Consider the following 20123-nt stretch of genomic DNA (forward strand, 5'->3'; position numbering starts at 1 on the left):
CAGCTTGGGGGTTACTGGCTGTTATCATTCCCCCACTTGGAGTTGTGGCATTTTTCGACCTTGGCTTGGGACTGTGGCCAGCTTCTCTGCAGTGTGTGAGACCTACCAAGGGTTGGTGATGAGTCATCACCTCAAGGCTGCTTGGAGAAACAGCCCCTGGTTGGTGAGAAGGGCTGGTCTGCCCCTTCCCTCTCCGTGTCCTCATGTAGCTCTTGTATAGGGTGGGAAATCCAGCCGCCAGCTCCAGATGAGATTTTTAGTACAAAGCAGGGTTTGTCGGCACTACTGACATTTGGGGCTGGATCACTCTTTCTTGTGGGGACTGTCCTGCATGCTGCCCATCTAGCATGTTCCACAGGATCCCCTGCCTCTGTCCCTCACCCCAGTTGTGACAGCCCAAATGCCTACAGACATTGCTGAATGCTTCTTGGGGACAAAATCACACCCGTCATTTTTCCTATCCCCCTCCCCCCCTGCTGATTGATGCAAAGGTTGCTCTGTAACTGTTAGAAAATGCAAGTTACATACCTGTTCGAAAACAAAGCCTTAAATTAGAGCTGAATTTCATTTTGTTTTCAATTTTTTGCACGATTAAAAAAAATGTGAATAGGAACTACTGTGCATAATGTAACGCTTTAAAAATCAAGGTTTCCTTGAAATTAGCTTAATGAGACCGTCAACTGAGCTTTCACCTGGACACGAGTGGCTGGGTTCTCAGGAGCTGTGTACAGTTGGTGTGAATTTACATTTAGGACAGTGGCATTCACCTTTACCTGCACTTTGGAAACCCCTGGGAATCTGAGAACAAAGCCCAGGGTTCATCCCAGACTATTTAATCAGACTCTTTGGAGGTGGGGACTGGGACCTAAAGATGCAACTGGTGATTTAAAGATGCAACTGGTTTGGGGTTTGATTTTTTTTTTCCTTGAATGTTCTAAAAATCTTTCCAAGCAAGTAGGAGGGAAAACTTAAAACTCCTCATTGTGAGAAAATGAAATTAAAACATTTCTGTGGCATTTCTTTTTAATTTTCTATTCTGGGTACTTCCTAACTTATTTTTAGCAGATTTGAACCAAATAATTGAATTTTGGGGCCTTGTTTATCACAAGGCCCGAGGATATCCTCAGCGAAGATATTTTTCCATTGATTTTTTAGAGAGAGTGGAAGGGAGGGGGAGAGACAGAGAGAGAGAAACATTGATGTAAGAGAGACACTTCAATCGGTTGCCTCCAGCACGAGCCCCGACCAGGGCCCCAGGAATGGAGCCTGCAACCCAGGTATGTGCCCTTGACTGGAATCGAACCTGAGACCCTTCAGTCTGAAGGCTGACACTCTATCCACTGAGCCAAACCAGCTAGGGCAAAATCCTCCTACATAATAAAAGGGTAATATGTAAATTACCATCACTCCGCTACGCCCACGATTGGGCCAGCGGGAGGCACAGGGGGCGGGACTTGGCGTGGCCGGGGTGGCTGATTGGGCCGGCGGGACGCTGAGCTGGCGTCGCCAGCAGCAGCGCGAGCTCAGCGTCTGCACCATGGCTGTGCTGCGGCACAGAAGGGGCCTCTGGGGCAGCGAGCCCATGTCCTGCTGTGGACCATCAAAAGCGGGAGAGCTGTCTGTCCGTCCGTTCCGGCACCAGGCCTTTCGAAAGCCTCCACCGCACCGGAGGCTTTCGAAAGGCCTGGTGCACCAGCGGACAGACAGAAAGCTCCACCTCGATCGAAAGCCAAAGTGGGGGAGCTGGCTGTCTGTCTGCTCTGGCACCAGGCCTTTCAAAAGCCTCTGCCGCGTCGGAGGCTTTCGAAAGGCCTGTTGCACCAGCAGACAGACAGCCAGCTCCCCCGCAATCGAAAGCGGGGAGCTGTGTGTCCGCTCCAGCACCAGCGGACCCCCTGCCATCAAAAGTGGGGAGCAGGCTGCTAGCAGTGTCCGCGGGGCGTGCTAGGCTTTGCAGGGCAGTGGATATGGCCTGGATGGCAGGTTAGGCCTAGGGAACCCTACACGTGCATGATTTAATCATGCACTGGGCCTCTAGTATATAATAAAGAGGTAATATGCAAATTGACCATCACTCCAACACACAAGATGGCCACCCCCATGTGGTCAAAGATGGCCGCCCCCATGTGGACACAAGATGACCACCACAAGATGACCTGCAGTTGGGGGCAATCAGGCCTGCAGGGGAGGGCAGTTAAGGGTGACCAGGCCAGCAGAGGAGGGCAGTTGGGGGCGGCCAGGCCTGCAAGGGAGGACAGTTGTGGGGGACCAGGCCTGCAGGGGAGGGCAGTTGGAGGGGACCCAAGCCTGTAGGGGAGGGCAGTTGGGGGGGACCAGGCCGGCAGGGGAGGGTAGTTAGGGGCAATCGGGCCGGCAGGGGAGTGGTTAGGGGGTGATCAGGCTGGCAGGCAGAAGCAGTTAGGGGCAATCAGGCAGGCAGGCAGGCAGGCAAGCAGTTGGGAGCCAGCAGTCCTGGATTGTGAGAGGGATGTCATTTAGGGGCAGTCGGACATCCCTCAAGGGGTCCCAGATTGGAGAGGGTGCAGGCTGGGCTGAGGGACACACACCCCCATGCATGAATTTCGTGCACCAGGCCTCTAATATATATATGTTTAAAAAGGTCACAATTGCCACTGTGTTGCTTTTTGCCCCTCTCCCCCTTCCCTTGCCCTCCAACGTGGGATTACATTGCAGGACCACCCCTTCCCAGCCCCCTCCTTGCAGTCACAATGGAGCTCCTCACAGATCCTCTGGGGCTAAAGTGAGGTGAGAGATTCAGGGGTGAAGGCACCCACTGAAGGTCAGAAGACCTTGTCTTGACTTCTGTCTTTACCAAATACTAGGTCTATTATTTGGCAAGTCGGGACCTTTCTGAGGCTCCATTCTTATTGGAATCCCCTCTTGACCTTCCTTAAAAGTTATATGGCTGGTTCCTCATAAGATCATATATGTCAGTGTATCTTGCTAAAGGTTGTGGCAGTATTTTACTAGTTTTGCTATCACTGGGAGAGAAGAAACACTGCTGACAAACTGTTTCTGTTTAACCAGACTCTTTGGAGGTGGGAGACTGGGACCTCGGGGATTTAAACATGCAACTGGTTTAGAGTTTGATTTTTTTCCCTTGAACTTTCTAAAAAAATTTTCAAGCAAGTAGGAAGGAAAACTTAAAACTCCTCATTGTGAGAAAATGAAATTAAAATGTTGTGGTAGTATTTTACCAGTTTTTATTGTCAAATTTTATTACAAATTAAAACTAATTTGTAATTGATGCGTTCACCATTCCCATGCCGTTGCCTCGTCATTTGTTTACTTTCCACGTCTATAAACTTGTAGCTCAGACATTTTCATCTCATTGTTCATACTGTTACCTTAGACTCATATCTTACATTCAGTCTTGGCTATAAAAGGCAGACAAGCCATCTATGTCTACTTATATAATTATGTGTTCATGTTCTGTATATTTAAAAATTGTTGGTAATATCTGAAATTATTACAGTATTCTATACTACTTTTTTTTTTTTTATTCTTAACTTGAGGAGGCTGTATATTGAAGTTTCTTCTTTCTTTGTTTTCCCTCAGAGCCACCAATCCATCTTTTAAGGAAGTACTGTCAAGAATCGAGTCCCACGAAGACTGTAGGAACTTACCCATGATCTCTTTCCTCATTCTCCCCATGCAGAGGGTGACTCGCCTTCCCCTGCTGATGGACGTAAGACATGATCGGGTGGCTCTTTCCTCTGTGGGTAGCCATAGTGCTGTAAATCTGATTAAGGAAATTATTCTTCTTCCACTGAAATGGATGCATCACCCCTCTCTAAAACCTCGCGGTTAAGTGAGAAGGTGCTATTCGGCTGGAAAGCCTTACTTTTGTCTAATATCTTTAGGAATCATCTTCAAGTTAGGTTTGTGTGGTCACTGAAGGATTTAGATGACATCACTCACTCAACACCTTTTGAAATGGGAAGAATATTGACTTCTTGAAGTCAGGAGTCCTGGATTGAGTTCTGGCTGAGCCACGAGGCCTGTGCCGTTGGTCAACCCATTTAATCTTTTTGGGCCCCCGTTTCCTCAGGAGGCACTCTGACACGTAAACCTGGTGCAGTGAAGTCTTGTGGCTCTGGAGTAAGACAGATCTGGGTACAAATTCGGTCTCTGCCACTGACTAGGTGATCCTAGGCAAATTGCTTATCTTATTCTGAAAATAAGGATAATGGGTACCTGCAGGGTAGGCATGAAAACAAATGAAATAGTAAATGGTAAGTGTAACAATAAACAGTCTTTCTTGACTAAATTAATAATATAGTATACAGGCCTGTGCTGAGTTATATTAATACTAGAGGCCTGGTACATGACATTTGTGCACTGGGGGGAGCTGAGGGGTGGTCCCTCAGCCTGGCCTGCGCCTTCTTGCAGTCTGGGACCCCTGGGGGGGTGACCGCCTGCTGGCTTAGGCCCACTCACCGCCTAAGCGGGTAGGCAGACATCCCCTGAGGGGTCCTTAGTGCTGTCGAGGAGGCAGGAGAAGCTACCACTGCCACCACTGTGCTCTCTAGCTGTGAGCCCGGCTTCTGGCTGAGCGGCTCTCCCCCTGTGGGAGTGCACTGACCACCAGGGGGTAGCTCCTGCGTTGAGCATCTGCCCCTTAGTGGTCAGTGCACGTCATAGCAACTGGTTGTTCCGCTGTTTGGTCAATTTGCATATTAAGGTTTTATTATATAGGATTGTGACTTATTCAAAGATACCTTCAAGGAGCAGCTGCTGTACTTTCTCCTGTAAGATTTATCAGTAGTAAAGAGGTCTTTAAAACAAGATTTATATTATGTGACTTCTAAAACATTTTATGAAACTTTGAGTTGTATAAGGAAATATTTCAAACTTTACTATTTTAAATAAGAAATGGGTGCTTTCTAAATGTCAACTTTCTTGTAGTATTATGAATTTTCAGGGTTCTTTCTTCTTCTGAAAGTGCATTTTAGCCATGTTTCCTTAGATTCTGTATATACTGCCATCTCTCAGCCTTTCATATTCTCTGTCCGTTTAGTTTTGGCAAAATTGCTTGAATAGATTGGGACTCACAAAATCTAACATACCATGTTGGGGTTTAATGCCCTTATTGTCCAGTAGGCTCTTATTTATTATTATTATTTTTTTGAGATACTGAGTAAAGCTGTAGTCATTCTCCCTAGAAAATTCAGTATGCACAACATTTACATAAAATTGAAGTGTGCAAAGACATTATGAATTTAGGGTGCCTCCTCTCAGGGACATAAGCCCATGTTTTTCAAACTACTTTCATACTCTTTAGTCTGCTACAAAATTGACTTTTGAAAAATGAGCACTGTTTTAAAAAAAAATTGAACATACTCTACATGACATGTACACAGTCCATAATGTGGTTAAGTATTATTTCATTAAAAACAAAACAAAACAACCTTGTTTCATTTTTGTTTGCATGTGTACTGGTCACGGTGTTAAATGTATTTGCTACAGTGGGTCATAGTCAAAAACATTTGAGAACCATGACTATCAACCCACAGATGGCACTGTCTGTGTTTCTTTTGACACATCACATGTAACAATCCTGACACCCGACCTCAGGCTTGTAGGCCTGGTACTTACCCCCATTGTAGGTACCAGTGTTTTGCTAGATCTACCTACCTTCCCCCTTCACTTGATGCCCACTGCCCTAATCTCTTCTCCTGTGAGAGAGTCTGGCCACTGGGGCAGAATCTAAATGGACTTCAAACATTATCTCTTCAATCTTACTTCATTTGGAGATTTAAACTTGTTTTGAAATGATTTAAGCTTAATTGAGATAAACAGTTTTAACACTCAAAATAGTTTTGTTGGTTTTGAATTGGGTATAGTTTCAAAAGTTATGTGTAATTCAGTTTACCTTGAATTCACCTTCTTTGGGCTCAATTTTACCATCACAAAAACTGCAGTATAAATATGTCAAGAGAAAATTTAGCAGCCTCTTTTTCCTTGATATTTTTATTCAGTCATGTTCTATACAAAACTGGTTCACCTCTAATGATGATTATGATGATAACAATGAAAGTAGTTTTATCATTTATTGATGGCCTACTGTATCCCAGGCACTCATAAAGCACTTTACATGTATTATCATTTAACCCTGGCAGCCACCTGGTGACATAGCTGACATTATTCTGAATTTACAGATGAAGAAACTGAGGTTTATAGAGATAGGAGGACTTACCCAAGATCAAATAGCTAGTAAGGGGCAGAGTTCAGATTTGAAATCGGGTTCATCCACCTCTGAAGTCTATCCTCTTATTTAACCATTTCCTGGATTCACTAGGTTTCTGTGTGTGTAAAGCAGTGATGGCGAACCTATGACACGCATGTCAGCACTGACACGCGTAGCCATTTCTGATGACCCGCATGCCGAGGATGAAACATTTGCTGCTCCTGAGGATGAAACATTTGCGAAATAATGTTTTTCCTCAAAGTGACACACTACCCGAGTTATGTTCAGTTTTTTGGCGAAGTTTGACACACCAAGCTCAAAAGGTTGCCCATCACTGGTGTAAAGACTATTTCGTGGTTTTGTCACTGGATTTTAATGTCATCGTCATACCCATCCATAATATTGTGTTCAGCATTGTGAAGTTTGGCTATGAGTGAGAGGGTTTGTCTGGGCATTGATTTTATTGTACTTAGTAAAATCAGTCAATTAATCTTTTTTTCTTCTTTTACTCTATTACAGACTATCTGCCAAAAAACACCTAAGGACTCTCCGAAGTATGAAGTCTGTAAAAGGGCCTTGAAGGAAGTAAGCAAGGTAACTGTTGGATAGCTCCTCAGACAGTAAAGCACTCAGATCGCTAGGAAGAGAATGTGTCTGGGTTTGATGCTGAAAAACTGGTAGATTCTCTTAGTTATTTGCACAGCATTCTCTAGATAGCTGAAAAACAAAATCATGTTTGCTACACTCAGATGAAATGTGTATTTTTACCTTGTCAGACGGTCTTGTTTTAAGGGCCTATAGAAGTCTCATTGTCTTGTGGGGTCTGAATAGCTGTTTATTTATTTCCTCGTTAAATAAATATTTATTGCATGTCAACTGCTGTGCCAGGCATACCAGCCCTTGAAACCACGGTGATGGTTAGCGGTTTTTTTTAAGTTACCTCATTGACATAAATTAAGGTGTTGTTTAAAGGGGCCTGTTATAAATAAATATCATATTGTGACTAAAGATGCCCCTAGTGGCTCCCATATAGAAAATTACGAGGGTTTTAGATGCTCTGTGCTGGGAACTATGGACAAAGACCAACTATATGTTTCTTATTATAAATCACAATGTCCCAGACCATCACTAAAGGACTGAATGCATTCGGTTGTAGATCATTCATTATTTCTAATTACAGTGAATGTCCCTGAGCCTGGCTGTTGGTGTCCCTCGTTAGGGCACCATAATGCCGGGGTTCTTGTCCCAGCCTTACAAAGGGTTCAGCATTCTGGAGAAAGGGGCTGCGCGTAGATTCAAGAAGGAGTCCAAGGACAAAAGATATTTTTGAAAGGTATTGGAGGTCAGAGGAGCTTCAGCTAAAGGGAACTGAAGACCCTCCTTGTCTCAGGACCCCATGCTTTTATTAAACACAATTTGTCCCAAGGCAAGGTGGAAATACACACTTCAAAGGGTACGGTATCAAAAGGGTAGAATACAGAAGCATTAACAGTTTGGGGAATAGCCTACAGCTGTTCAGGTGTTTGGCCAACAGGAGGCAATAAAATGCCCTGAGCTGTCTGGCAGCTAACAATAATCCTATTCAGGTTTGGGGGAAGTGCCTTTTCCAACAGGTAAACTACATATGTGGCTCACCCTTGTTGAGCCCCCCAAGTCCCATCCACCTTTTGATGGAACTCTTGTAATTATTACATACTGGAATTGGTTCTCAGCACCTGGCCATCCTTGAAGAGTCACTGAACATCAGGTTCCCCCTAGATCAGTTATGGGCAACCTTTTGAGCTTGGTGTGTCGAACTTTGCCAAAAAACTGTGCATAACTCAGGTAGTGTGTCACTTTGAGGAAAAAAACTAACTCCAAGACTCTAGTCGCAAATGTTTCATCCTCAGGAGCAGCAAATGTTTCATCCTCGGCATGGGCCGCGTGTCATCAGAAATGGCTACGCGTGTCAGTGCTGATACGCGTGTCATAGGTTCGCCATCACTGCCCTAGATGAAGGATTCCCTTGACTAGTCATATGCTTTGCAGTACCACTCTGCTTAGAATTTGCCTGTGACCTTGGCAATCTGCCTCCAGCTGCTCTGACTTAGCAGTGAGGAGAAAGGTGCAGCGTGCCCTGAGGCTGGGTGAGGGTTTGGGTTGAGGCCAGCAGAAGGGGCAGAGGAAAGGAGCAGAATGCTCAGGTACCTAGGGACTGGGCCTGTGGGAGGAACCTGGGTGTGGAGGGTGTGATGTAATAACAACTCATGTTCCTAGAAACTTTTAGGAGACTTTCCCCCTCTGTCTTCATATCCTAGTGACCCCACTTCTCACTGAGGACAGTGTCTTAACTGTGTAAAAGGGAATTCTTCAACTGTCAAGAGAGGGGTCTGTGGAGCTTCCCCAGGGCTAATGACTTCCTGCGAGAGAGATCTGCTTTTGAAAGTGGGGTTCCTCTCCTTGATCTCTCAACCCTCCTTATTTTTCTGTGTTCCCAGTTGGTTCGACTGTGTAATGAAGGAGCCCGGAAGATGGAAAGGACAGAAATGATGTACACAATTAACTCCCAGCTGGAATTTAAAATTAAGGTATTTTCGCACTTCTTCATAAACAGATTTATTACTGCTCTTGCTTAAGTCTTCTATAAATATGAAGACAGTTGAGGGCAACCGAAGTGGATAGGATTTTATTTTTCAAAGAAGGACCATGCATTGATTAGAGAGAGGCTGGCGGAGAGAATAGCAGATGCTGAGGGAGATTCTATTCCTTTTATGCCAGATAAAGCGACCTTTCCACAAACCACAGTTAGGTATGATCTGACGAGAACATTTCTCCCCTGCCCCGCCCGCCCCCCCGCCCCCCAGGAAGTCAGCAAACTTGGGGAAGGGTAGTTAAAAATAATAGAACTTGCCCGGCTGGTGTGGGTCAGTGGTTGAGCCTATGAACCAGGAGGTTATGGTTTGACTTCTGGTCGGGGCACAATGCCTGGGTTGTGGGGCTTGATCCCCAGTGGGGAGCATGCAGGAGGCAGCCGGTCAATGATTCTCTCTGATGATTGATCTTTCTATCTCTTTCTCCTTCTCCTTTCCTCTCTGAAATGAATAAAAATACATTTTTTAAAAACAAATAGAACTTTAGTATGGAAAGGAGCTTTCTTTTAGTTTCTCAAAGTGTCCTACAAACAGTGGTATCGTCTCCCAGGAGCTGGACCGTGGTGTTCTCCCAAATCCAATAAGGACACTCCTTGTCCAGTTTGCAGAAACAGATTGTGTGTGGATTGTTCTTTGCAAATTTGTTTTTCTCCCATAATTCTTTATTGCTTAGTGCCGCCCGATACTGCTTGTCTGACACTGTTCAGGGGCAGACGACAAGATGAACAAGGAAGAAAATGACCGTTAATGGTAAATCTTGGCCACACTCAGTCCTTTGGTTTAAAGCTGAAATCTTAATGGATGCGAATGCTCAGGATTGGAGTTCTGTTTTGTTTTATTACATGTAAATTTTGTTCAGCAACTTAAAATGACAGGTCTTTTTTAAAATTTATATTTATTTTTTAAAATATATTTTTATTGATTTCAGAGAGGAAGGGAGAGGGAGAGAGAATCATTGATCAGCTGCCTCCTGCATGCCCCACACTGGGGATGGAGCCCGTAACCTGGGCATGTGCCTTTAGCGGGAATTGAACCATGACCTCATGGTTCAACGCTTAACCACTGAGCCATGTGGGCCGGGCTGTTTTTTGTTTCTTTTTAAAAAATCTTCTTTTTAAAGATGGCAAACCCCTAACCATTTTTCTTTTTAAAGATGGTAAATTCCTTCCCTAACCATATTTCGTTTTCCTTCCTAGCTGAAAAGCAATTGATTTAAAATATCTTTAAACTTTATTTCTCTAGAACGCAAAATTAATATATAATTGAAAAATGTTTACCCCAGGGGTCCTTAAAAGTAAGTGATTAACATCAATTGAGTTCATGAGTTTAATGAGCACCTTATTTGTAGAAGGCAGTAGGAAGAACAAAACTGTAATTCCTGTGCTGGGGAAGCTAAAGTCTCACAGAAAATTACAGAAATGCAAAGGAGTTAGTAGCAAAGTCTGTAGCTGTCACAGTAGATGGGAGACTGGAAATGGGAAGGAGAATAGTCAACCCCAGGAGTGAGGGATGGAGGGATGGGGAGCTTGTATCAGTCACGTAAGGCTTCCTACTCCAAATCTAAGATGTAACACAACATGAACAACTCCAAGGCATTAAAAAGTCTTTGGACTGTAGAAGACAGGTTGATATTTCCTCAAAAAGTTAAACAGAATTACCACATGACCCAGCAATTTCACTCCTAGGTACATACCCAAGAGATCTGAAGACAGTTGTTCAAGTAAAAACTTGTACACAAATGGTCATGGTAGCATTATTCATTATAGCCAAAAAAGTGGAAACAACCCACATGTCCATCAACAAAATTGGTGAGGTGATAAACAAATTTTGGTATATTCATACAATGAAATAGTATCCAGCCATAAAAAAGGGCGAAGTCCTGATACATGCTACAACATGGATGAACCTTGAAGACATTGTGCTAAATGAAAGCAATCAGACTCCAAAGGTCACATATTGTATAATTCCTTTTATATGAAATGCCCAGAATAAGCAACCCATGGAGTTAAAGTAGAATCATGGTTGCCAGGGCCTTGAGGGAGGGCAGAATGGAGAGTGACTCAAGGCATATGGGGTTTCTTTTTCGGGTATTGAAAATGTTCTGGAATTATATAGTGGTGATCATTGCACAACATTGAGAAGGTACTGAAAGCCACTGGATTATATGTATTTCTTTAAATGGTTAAATGATTAATTTTCTCTCAATTAATAAAAATATATATTTGCTCTTCAGCAGCTCTTCTTGTCTTGCTGGCTTATAAAATTAGTTCAAATTTATACCGAGGCTAGTTTTCTAGGATGCCAAATAACACAAAAAAGGATGAAAAGTCTTTTCTCCCTAGGACTTAAATCAGTACCTTTAGGGATATGTTTTTATTCATGAACTTTTTTCTAGTTTTTTATTTACACCTGAATTTTAGTCTTAGAGTTTCTGAATTCCAGGAATTCACTTATGCCCATTTTGGGTTCTTCAAATTCTTTTCTCTTGGGCATTTTCATAATTATTTCCTCCTCCTCCTCCTTCTCCTCCTCCTCCTCCTCCTCCTCTTTCTCCTCCTCCTCCTCCTTCTCCTCCTTATTCTTCTTCTTCTTCCTCCTCCTCCTCCTTCTTCTCTCCTTCCTCTTCCTCCTCCTCCTCTTTCTCTTCTTCTTTTTCTTTAAAGAATGAGTTTCATCTTATAATAAATTATGAAACAAAAAAAACACATTTATAATATCAGATTTTTGTTTTCAAAAGAGGCATAGACATATTGAAAACCACTGCCCATTTTAGATATCCCTTAGATAGTTATTTTTGCCTAGTGGAGTATGAGGAGCCTATAAAAGTCAATGTATTTTAAAAACAGCAAACCAGTTTTAAAAACTTTCTTTTCCCAGGCCCTAAACTAAGAACTTAACCGTAAAACTGTCCTTGGTTCATACTGTAGGGTTACATGTAATAGCAAGACAGCACTGTGTCCCCAGTAATTCCATAGCTTCAGCAGGACCAAACCTGCCACACAGTTCGTGGCGGTGACCTCTGGTGGGGTTCCCCAGAGTGGTCTAAGCCATCTTTGTCTGCCGGCCTTTTAAGCTTTATCCATTCCTGTTGGATAATCGTCTGATTTGAGATTTGGGACTGGAAACTATGAACTCCCTTAATGGCAAGTTTGGAAAGTTTGAGGTCAGCCATAATGTTTCCTCTTCCTTTTTAAATCTTCAGGAAAACAGTACATAACTGATGAGCAACCTGCTCATAAAAGTTCTTTATAAAGTAAGAAAAAAAAGAAGAAAAAAGAAATCCTCTTAGCTTTCTTATTTCCTCCCTAATATCCTCAATTTCCTTTAGCTGTTTTTAATCATTAGTCCCTGAAAAGGATGACATTTGGTTGCACTAAGCTACTACAGTTATGTTTTGTGTGTCTAAGAACTTCTGCTTACTTTATGGATGCAGTTTTTTAAATCAGATTTTTGACAGTAAGCATTTCTGGTAACTTAAAAAAAAAAAAAAAAAAGAGCTCTCAAGGGCAAGGATTATCCTGTGGTTTTGAGAGTTTTCCAGTCGGAAACTAGAAACTGAATTTTTAAAAAACTATGTAATTTCTTGTATCCAGCCTTTTCTATGAGATTAAGATGGATTATTTTGGGAAAACCTCATTTTCCCCAGCCAGGAAAACGGCATGATGCTTTCAGGGATGAACTTCCATGGGGAAAACTACCATACATTTAAGAACAGGTGTTCTTCAGAATATGGCTAAGTCAATAATCGGCTGACAAAACCATACATTTAAGAGGATTTTTTTTTTCCTTTTGAATAAAGTCTACTCAGTTCATAAAGGAATGTAGGCTTTTATATTTGGCTCTTGTTAACTAGTTATCTCCATTTTCCTGTATGTTTAGATTCTGGTTTGTGATATTTAAAGTAACTGCAGTTGATACTTACAGATTTCATTTTGAGGCATTTCAGTGTTCAGTGACTCCTTTCTTGATCTTCTTTTTCAGCTGAGAGTTAATGGAAGGGCAATATAATCCTTTCTGGTTGACCCAATAACATTTTCTCATTGAGTTTTAGTTACATGTAGGCAAGTTAATTGTTTTTATATTGGAAAATAAATTGTCGTTGCTCACTTTCTATTGGAGAATTACTGTCCTTCTCTAGTTATTATATTTTGTTATAACGTGTCTATAAAATAATGATGCATGCCATCCTGTGCACACTGTGTTTGAATGTAAGTTTTATATTTTAATCTCCATCATCTTAGATGCTCTCTCTCTCCTTTGATTTTGGTGCTGAGTTCTTCTCTGTTTGTAGCCTTTCCCTCTAGTCTCCTCTTCCCGGTGGCTGGTGAAGAGAGGTGAGTTGACAGCCTACGTGGAGGACACGGTGCTTTTCTCAAAAAGGACGTCCAAGCAGCAAGTCTACTTCTTTCTTTTTAACGACGTGCTCATCATCACCAAGAAGAAGAGGTAAGCCTTTGTGCCGCCTGCTGTGTGTCCAGGTTCCCAGCTCCACAATTCAGATGCTTGTTCAAGGTGATCGTCCTTTCAAAGCTTGAGATGGGAGATGCATAGTTCCTACACATGGAATCACAGGAGCGTCTGTGCTTCCTTTTCTTTAAATTACCTGTTGAGTTAAGACTGGAGTCTTTTGCAGTGTGCAAAGCCACTGTTGTAAGCATTTTATTTATTTGTATCTTTGAGTTCTCATGATATCCGTGGGGAGGCAACACTCTTATTATTCCCAATGAGCATTTTTCAAATTTTTTCTCCATAGAACCTCTCCTCTGGTTGATAACGAGCTAGGGTGCAAGTCTAGTGCTCCTTGTAACTTAATTTAAAACCCACGGCTCTTAATGATTGTTAGTCTAAAATGTTTCCCCGTGACTGGGAAGATGTTGGCACGACTCTCATACTCTTTTCTCAAGGGAAGAGAAAGTGTCTGTTGGCAGCATGTTTATGCCTCTGACTTGAGACTTCTGGTTGTGTATTCATATCCTGCGCTGGGGAGATAACCAGAAGGGATTCTGTACAAGTCTTTTATTTATTTTTATTTTTTTTACAGTATTTGTTCTCTCTGTCCCCACTACACATACATGCATACACACACTCACTCCCCTTAGCTCTTCCCACAAAGAATTGGCGGGAACATTCTTTATTAACTATACTCAGGGTATGTAGGATTCTAAAATATTTTCCTGCTGGTCCTTCATAAATATTCCATCATTCCCTGAATATGAACTTAAAACGCCATAACTTTGTGGTGTGTTATTTCCACATATGAAGGCAAGCAAGTGGGCAGAATTGCTGGCATAGAAGTAGGGGCGGTTCATGGGGTACAGTTTAGACAAGGTGAAGAGAATCATGGAAACAGGCCTCTAGGAATATGTGAAATAAATGTTCAAATTTGTCAAAAAAATATTTCTTTAAATCCTACTTCTGAATAGCTCATGTTTTACTTTAAATATTCAAACCTGGAGAGTATTATGCTAAGTGAAATTGACCCTTCAGAGAAAGACAAGTACCATACTCTTTCACTTATATGTGGAGTCTAATGTACAAAATAAACTAACAAAGTAGAGACAGACTCATGGATACAGAGAACAGACTGACAGTTGTCAGACAGAGGAGATTGGGGGCTGGGTGAGAAAGATGAAGGGATTAAGTGAAGAAAGAAAGAAAAAAAAAAGACTCATGGAGACTGACAGCAGTATGATGATTACCAGAGAAAAAAGAGGGTATAGGGGAGATAAATGGTGGTGAAAGAAGACTTGAGGTGGTGACCACACAATATAATGTACAGATATGTATTATAGAACTGTATGCCTGAAACCTATACAATTTTATTAACCAGTGTCACCCCAATAAATTCAATAAAAAAAATAAGTTTGGGGAAAAAAAAAAGAAACAGAGGATGAGCTTTGCTTTTTGTTCCTTTGAGTCAGACTGTGTTAGGAATGATTTCAGCTGCTTGGCAGTCTAGCTGAAATGAAAACTTTGAATGGTGTACCCTAAAAAGCCATAATATATCTCTGATAAATATATAAAGATGCTGATGATTGTTTTTCTTACTTAGGAAAATAGTGTTCCCATATCTTTAAGAAAAAAATGATTTATCTTACCTTGGGGCAGTTTAAATAGTTCTAGTAGCTAAGTGAAGTTTATAAATAAAAGATTGGAGGAACATTATAATTTGTGTTTTTATGTTTTGTTGGTTTCCTATGAGATAGCATGTTTTTTTGGCGTTCGTCGAGATGTTTTGTTTTTAGGGAAGAGTAATTATATATATGACTCTTCACATGCCAGAACTCTTGACTTTTAACATCTTCCAGCTGTTGAAATATTTGTTCTGTCTCAAGGGACCGAAAGCTTTACCTACACTTTTTTATTTTAATGATAAAGTATATCAAACCGATTTTAAATATAATGTAGTCTTGATTATGATGTCTTCGGTGACTTGATGAAACCGTTAAGGGTTTTTCAGCCAGTATAGCACAGCTTTTATTCTTGAATTTGCATAGAACTGCCCAATAAATACAGACATTTGAAAGTTGGAATTAAGGTATAATCAGCTCTACTTAGCAGCATGCTTTTCCCTCCACTGAAGGTTTTGCCATTACATTTAATGTTGCTTTCCTAGCTAGCCCGCATTTATTTGCTCAGGTATGTTTGCGCTTGTGTTGTTACAAAAGGAAGAGCAAGACATACGGTTCCAATGGAGAGGGCAGCCTGAGTGGCTCACTTTGCCTTTACCGAAACTGGAATTTCCTTGCCCTTACAATGAGCTCATCATATTTCTAAGGTGCTCTTGACCCCGAGAATGGCATTGGAGGCTCAAGTTGTTTATGCCCTGAATAGGTGGTGAGAGTGACAAGCAGAACAGGGGCTCGATAAACAGGCTCGGTTAAAAATGTGCAGTATGCACAGCCCTATTTACTCTGCAGCTTCAAGGAGGCAACTGCAAATGCTCCGCATGCCAGAGGCAGCAGCGAAGGAGATAGGACGGCTTTGAACCAGGGGGGTAGTTTAGGCTTGGCCACGAGGTGCAGATAAGGAGAGCTACCTGTGCCAGCCCTGCAGGACCGATCCACCTTCCCTGCCTAATTCTAATCCCAGGGTTCAGTCAGGAGCCCCGCTGCTGGTTCTCCCGTGGTTTCAGCTTCAGGGAGGCTCCGGGGCTCCCGGCAGAGAGAGCTCGGGAGGAGAGCTACTCCCCTCCCACCACTCCACCCCCCCACCCCACCCCCACCCCCGCCTGGCAGATGGTTTATGCTGAGCAGATGGCTGGGGTGTGTGGCCACCTCCGTGGTGCCGAGACCATATTACTGCTAGTGCTTGCAGAGCAGTACGTGACCACGGGCTGTCTTCTAGGACAGGAATTTTCGCTTTTTTTTTTTTTTTAGAATATTAAAAGGAAGTTTAAAATTTCTGTTTGCTCTGGGCTGTTTGTGAGTCACTATAGGAATAGTCTCTGCCGCTGCATTTCAAAAGGATCAGTTGGTTTTGGATGAGAAAGTGAAACTTTTGGCAGTTGCAGCTTTCATCGCAGATTACCTGGGAACTTTGGGAGCAGAATTTCCAACTCGGCAGGACAGAGACCTGAGGACTCTCTGCTGGGGGACTGCCCTGTGCTCTGTGGGGCGTTTCAGCAGCTTCCTGCTCTCTACCCTCTGTGGGTAGCAGCACTTTCCTTCCAGGTGTGACAACCCAGAATATCGCCAGACATTGTCATATGTTCCTGGGGGCCAGATTGCCTCCAGGTGAGAACCACTGCTCTAGAGTGATGGCAGACTGTCCACCAGTGTTGCCTTCAGTGTAGTTAGTGAAGGTGTGAAAATCGACCAGACCTGACATAGCAATAATATATATTTTTTTAAATATATTCTTACTGATGTCAGAGAGGAGGGGAGAGGGAGAGGGAGAAACATCAATGATGAGAGAGAATCACCAATCGGCTGCTTCCCATGTGCACCCCACTGGGAATCGAGCCCCCAACCGGGGCCTGTGCCCTGACTGGGAGTCGAACCATGACCTCCTCATTCATAGGTGGGTGCTCAACCACTGAGCATACCACCCAGGTTGAAATTTCTTTTATTTTTAAAAGACATGAGATTCTTGTATTCTGCTCCATTATATATCCATTTGTAAGTGAAATTTTAAATTAATTTTTGGCAAAAACATTCTGGAGCTTGGTTTATCACATGGCTTCTTATCTCCTCTAGAGTTTTACCTATAGAGTACAACCTGATTATTAAGACTGTATTTGCAAAACTGTGGCTCTTATAGAGCAAGTTTTTTTGTTGTTGTTTGTTTGTTTTCTTTTATACTACTGTAATATACAAAATATTTGTACAACTAATATTTTGAGCTGCAAGTAAAAGTATACTCATACAAAAGGGTTAAGCAATAAAAATGTTGAACTATCACATGCACACACACACACACACACACACACACACACACACAATAAGAAGTTGGGTGAGTTTGGAAAACTTCATTCTTCTTTGGGAGATTCACTATTAGACCACTTAGAAAGCTTTTGGCTGCATGTAACAAAATTCCCAAATAACAGTGGCTCAGACACGAAAGGCATTTACCTCTCTCTCCAGACATGAAGACTGAGGGTGGTCAGTGTGGGCCCGGTGGTCACTTATAACCCAGCCCCTTTCCGTTCTCCATCTGCTCTGTGCTCTGCTCACGTGTCCTCACGGTTGCAAGAGCTCCTGCAGGCATCATGGTTTCATTCAGCCATGGAAGGGAGGCTCGGGTGAAAAACAGGCTGAACCACGGCTCTTTGCGCAGGTGGCTTTTCTTCTTTCTCAGCAGAGGAAACCCTTTCCCAGACAGTCCCCAGAAGACTGCGTGAATCGCATGGGTTCGTCTTGGGTCACGGGACTTGTTATGAGGGAGGCTGGGAAAGCCAGCACGTGATCAAGGGGAGCAGGAGAATCATGACTGTTTTGGTGCAGCCGCGATGCATCCCCTGGGGCTGGCACGCTGGGGCTTGATGGACAAGAAGCAGGGGAGGCTGGCAGCTGATTAGATATCAGTCCCAGCCACAGCTAGGAAACGCTCTTCTCCACAGAACACCAATTACGTTTGAGTCGTTTGGGAAATGGGAGGCTCTTTGAAAGAACCAGCGCCGTGCCTTTAGGATAGATGGGGTTGGGGAGTATTGGTTTCCAAGGAGACAGAAGTGATTGGAGATTTAGGACCCACTTCCTTTTGGCTGGTGTTAGTCTTCCAGCTGGGATTCATGCATCTCCGCGGTAGTGCCTTTTCCCTGCCACCAGCCCAGGTGTGCCCTTCAGCACATCTGGAGCAGATCGATGGGTGTGGTCTGGGTGTTGGGGCACAAAACCAAAAGAATGCTGAACTCTAGTCTGTTCTTGTTACCTATAACAGTAAAGGTAATTATTTTCGGGTTTGTTTTCTTGTCCTGAGTTCTCTACCCATAAATGATTTAGCCATGCTGTTTTGTGATGTTACCTGTAGTTACATGAGGAGTAATCGTAATTGTAAATATGATGATAAGAGCCCATGTTATTAAGCATGTACAGTAGGCCATTCACTGAGCGCAAAGTGCATAGGCAACATTGAGTTATCACAGCAGCCTCATATTCTTTTCATTTTACAGGTGAGAATACTGAGGCAGAGAGAGAGAGGGCATCTTTTTCAAGGTCTCTTGGCAAAGCCAGGATTCTCATGTGTCTGAATTTAGAGCTTCCTCTCTAAATTTCTTTATGTTCATTACTTCTTTAAAAAAAGGTTTTTTTTTTATTGATTTCAGAGAGGAAGGGAGAAACAGAAACATCAATGATGAGAGAAAATCATTGATCAGTTGCCTCCTATACACCCCTTACTGGGGATCGGGCCGTGACCTCCTGGTTCATAGGTCAGCTCTCAACCACTGAGCCACACCAGCCGTGCTATGTTCATTACTTCTTGACTTCATTTTTGTAGAATATTTTCACCATTCCCTGTCATTGGGAAAAACAATGTCATTGGGAAAAACATCCTAGAAACCCGCACCTTTTTTTGGTTTGTTTTGATAGACACTTTTCCCAAAGTGAGTTTGTGTTACATGAGTATTTTTATAATGCCACAGGTTGTAGGAGAAAACCAGAACCAGCACCAAATTGCATTTGTGAGCGTTCCTCTGCCTTTAGGTGGTCTGGCATCGGAGTGTAAGGAAGTTTCCTTTTCATCGCGTTTCCTTCCTGCAGACACTGAAGACAGTAGGTTCCCACTTCCTGGTTCCTGTTCCATAAATATTGTGTATATTGACATAACTTGAACTTTGTGGCACATTACACATTCTTGGGGTTTAAACAAAGGATTTTCTATAATAGGATATGACCAGATCACTATCAAAAGTTCAGGGGTTTAAGTTACCCCTTGCACTTTCCCAAGTAGTTTGAATGCCCCCATGGGTGGAAGCTGTGCACGCTCCCTGGTTCGGCCCCACTTCGAGTTCTTCCACTGAAGCCTTTCCCATTATAGAAAGCTGGAGTCACCTCACACTGTCTCTCTTCCTCTGCAGGATAGACTCCTTCCTCAGGAAATTAACTTTAAGAGTATCTTGGATAAAGAAAGGCAGTAAGACCAACTCAAAGTGCTTTTATTCCTGCAACATAAAACTTGGCTATTTCTGACCACCGTGATATTGGTTTCTAAATTTAAGATGATGAGATGGGGTGGGGGAGAAGTGAGAGCCCCATTTCCTTTCCCCTCCCCCTCTTTTTCTCTGGCCTCCCCACATACCCTTGATTCCTCTATGTGATCAGTAGTATTGTATCCTCTAATCTGTAAGAAGAATTGACATTGCCATTCAATGTTGAAAGCTGCCTTGACCTAGAAGCATAATATCAGCGTCTGGAATCAGACAGAACTGGGCTGCAATCCTGGCCATGTGACCTTGGGCATGCTACCCTCAATCTCTCAGAGGCTCAGTATTCTTATCTGTAAAATGGGTACAATAATTCATCTCCTTCATGAAATTTCCTTGAGAATTAAATTAGATAACGCACATACAATTTTAATGCAGTGAATAGTCTCTGCCAATTGACTGATACAGGCTGAGTGTCATTCCTAGTATTGTGTTTCTTATGCTAAAGATTAAATTATTTGATTGGTTAAGAAATGGTTTGAAACCTGTAGCCATTGCTACATCTGAAGGCTGTGGTGCACTCTGGGGGCAGACCTGGGTGTATGGCCTCTGAACTACGGCCTTAGGAACAAATACATTTAGCTCCATGCCTCTCCCTCCTCATCAGGAACTCATGTCAGATGGCAAGTGAGTGAAG

General features: G+C 42.8%; 1 protein-coding gene across 1 annotated transcript in view; it reads left to right on the plus strand.

Annotated features, from left to right (window-relative positions):
* ARHGEF26 (Rho guanine nucleotide exchange factor 26) overlaps nucleotides 1–20123 on the plus strand; it is a 113905-nt gene that overhangs the window by 71567 nt on the left and 22215 nt on the right. Inside the window, exons 7-10 of the mRNA XM_008142209.3 lie at nucleotides 3580–3709; nucleotides 6731–6805; nucleotides 8689–8778; nucleotides 13133–13287. Of these exons, the coding sequence (XP_008140431.2) occupies nucleotides 3580–3709; nucleotides 6731–6805; nucleotides 8689–8778; nucleotides 13133–13287 (450 nt within the window). The remainder of the gene's footprint in view (nucleotides 1–3579; nucleotides 3710–6730; nucleotides 6806–8688; nucleotides 8779–13132; nucleotides 13288–20123) is intronic.

This window comes from Eptesicus fuscus, chromosome 3, assembly GCF_027574615.1.
Source record: "Eptesicus fuscus isolate TK198812 chromosome 3, DD_ASM_mEF_20220401, whole genome shotgun sequence".
NCBI classification, from domain to species: domain Eukaryota; kingdom Metazoa; phylum Chordata; class Mammalia; order Chiroptera; family Vespertilionidae; genus Eptesicus; species Eptesicus fuscus.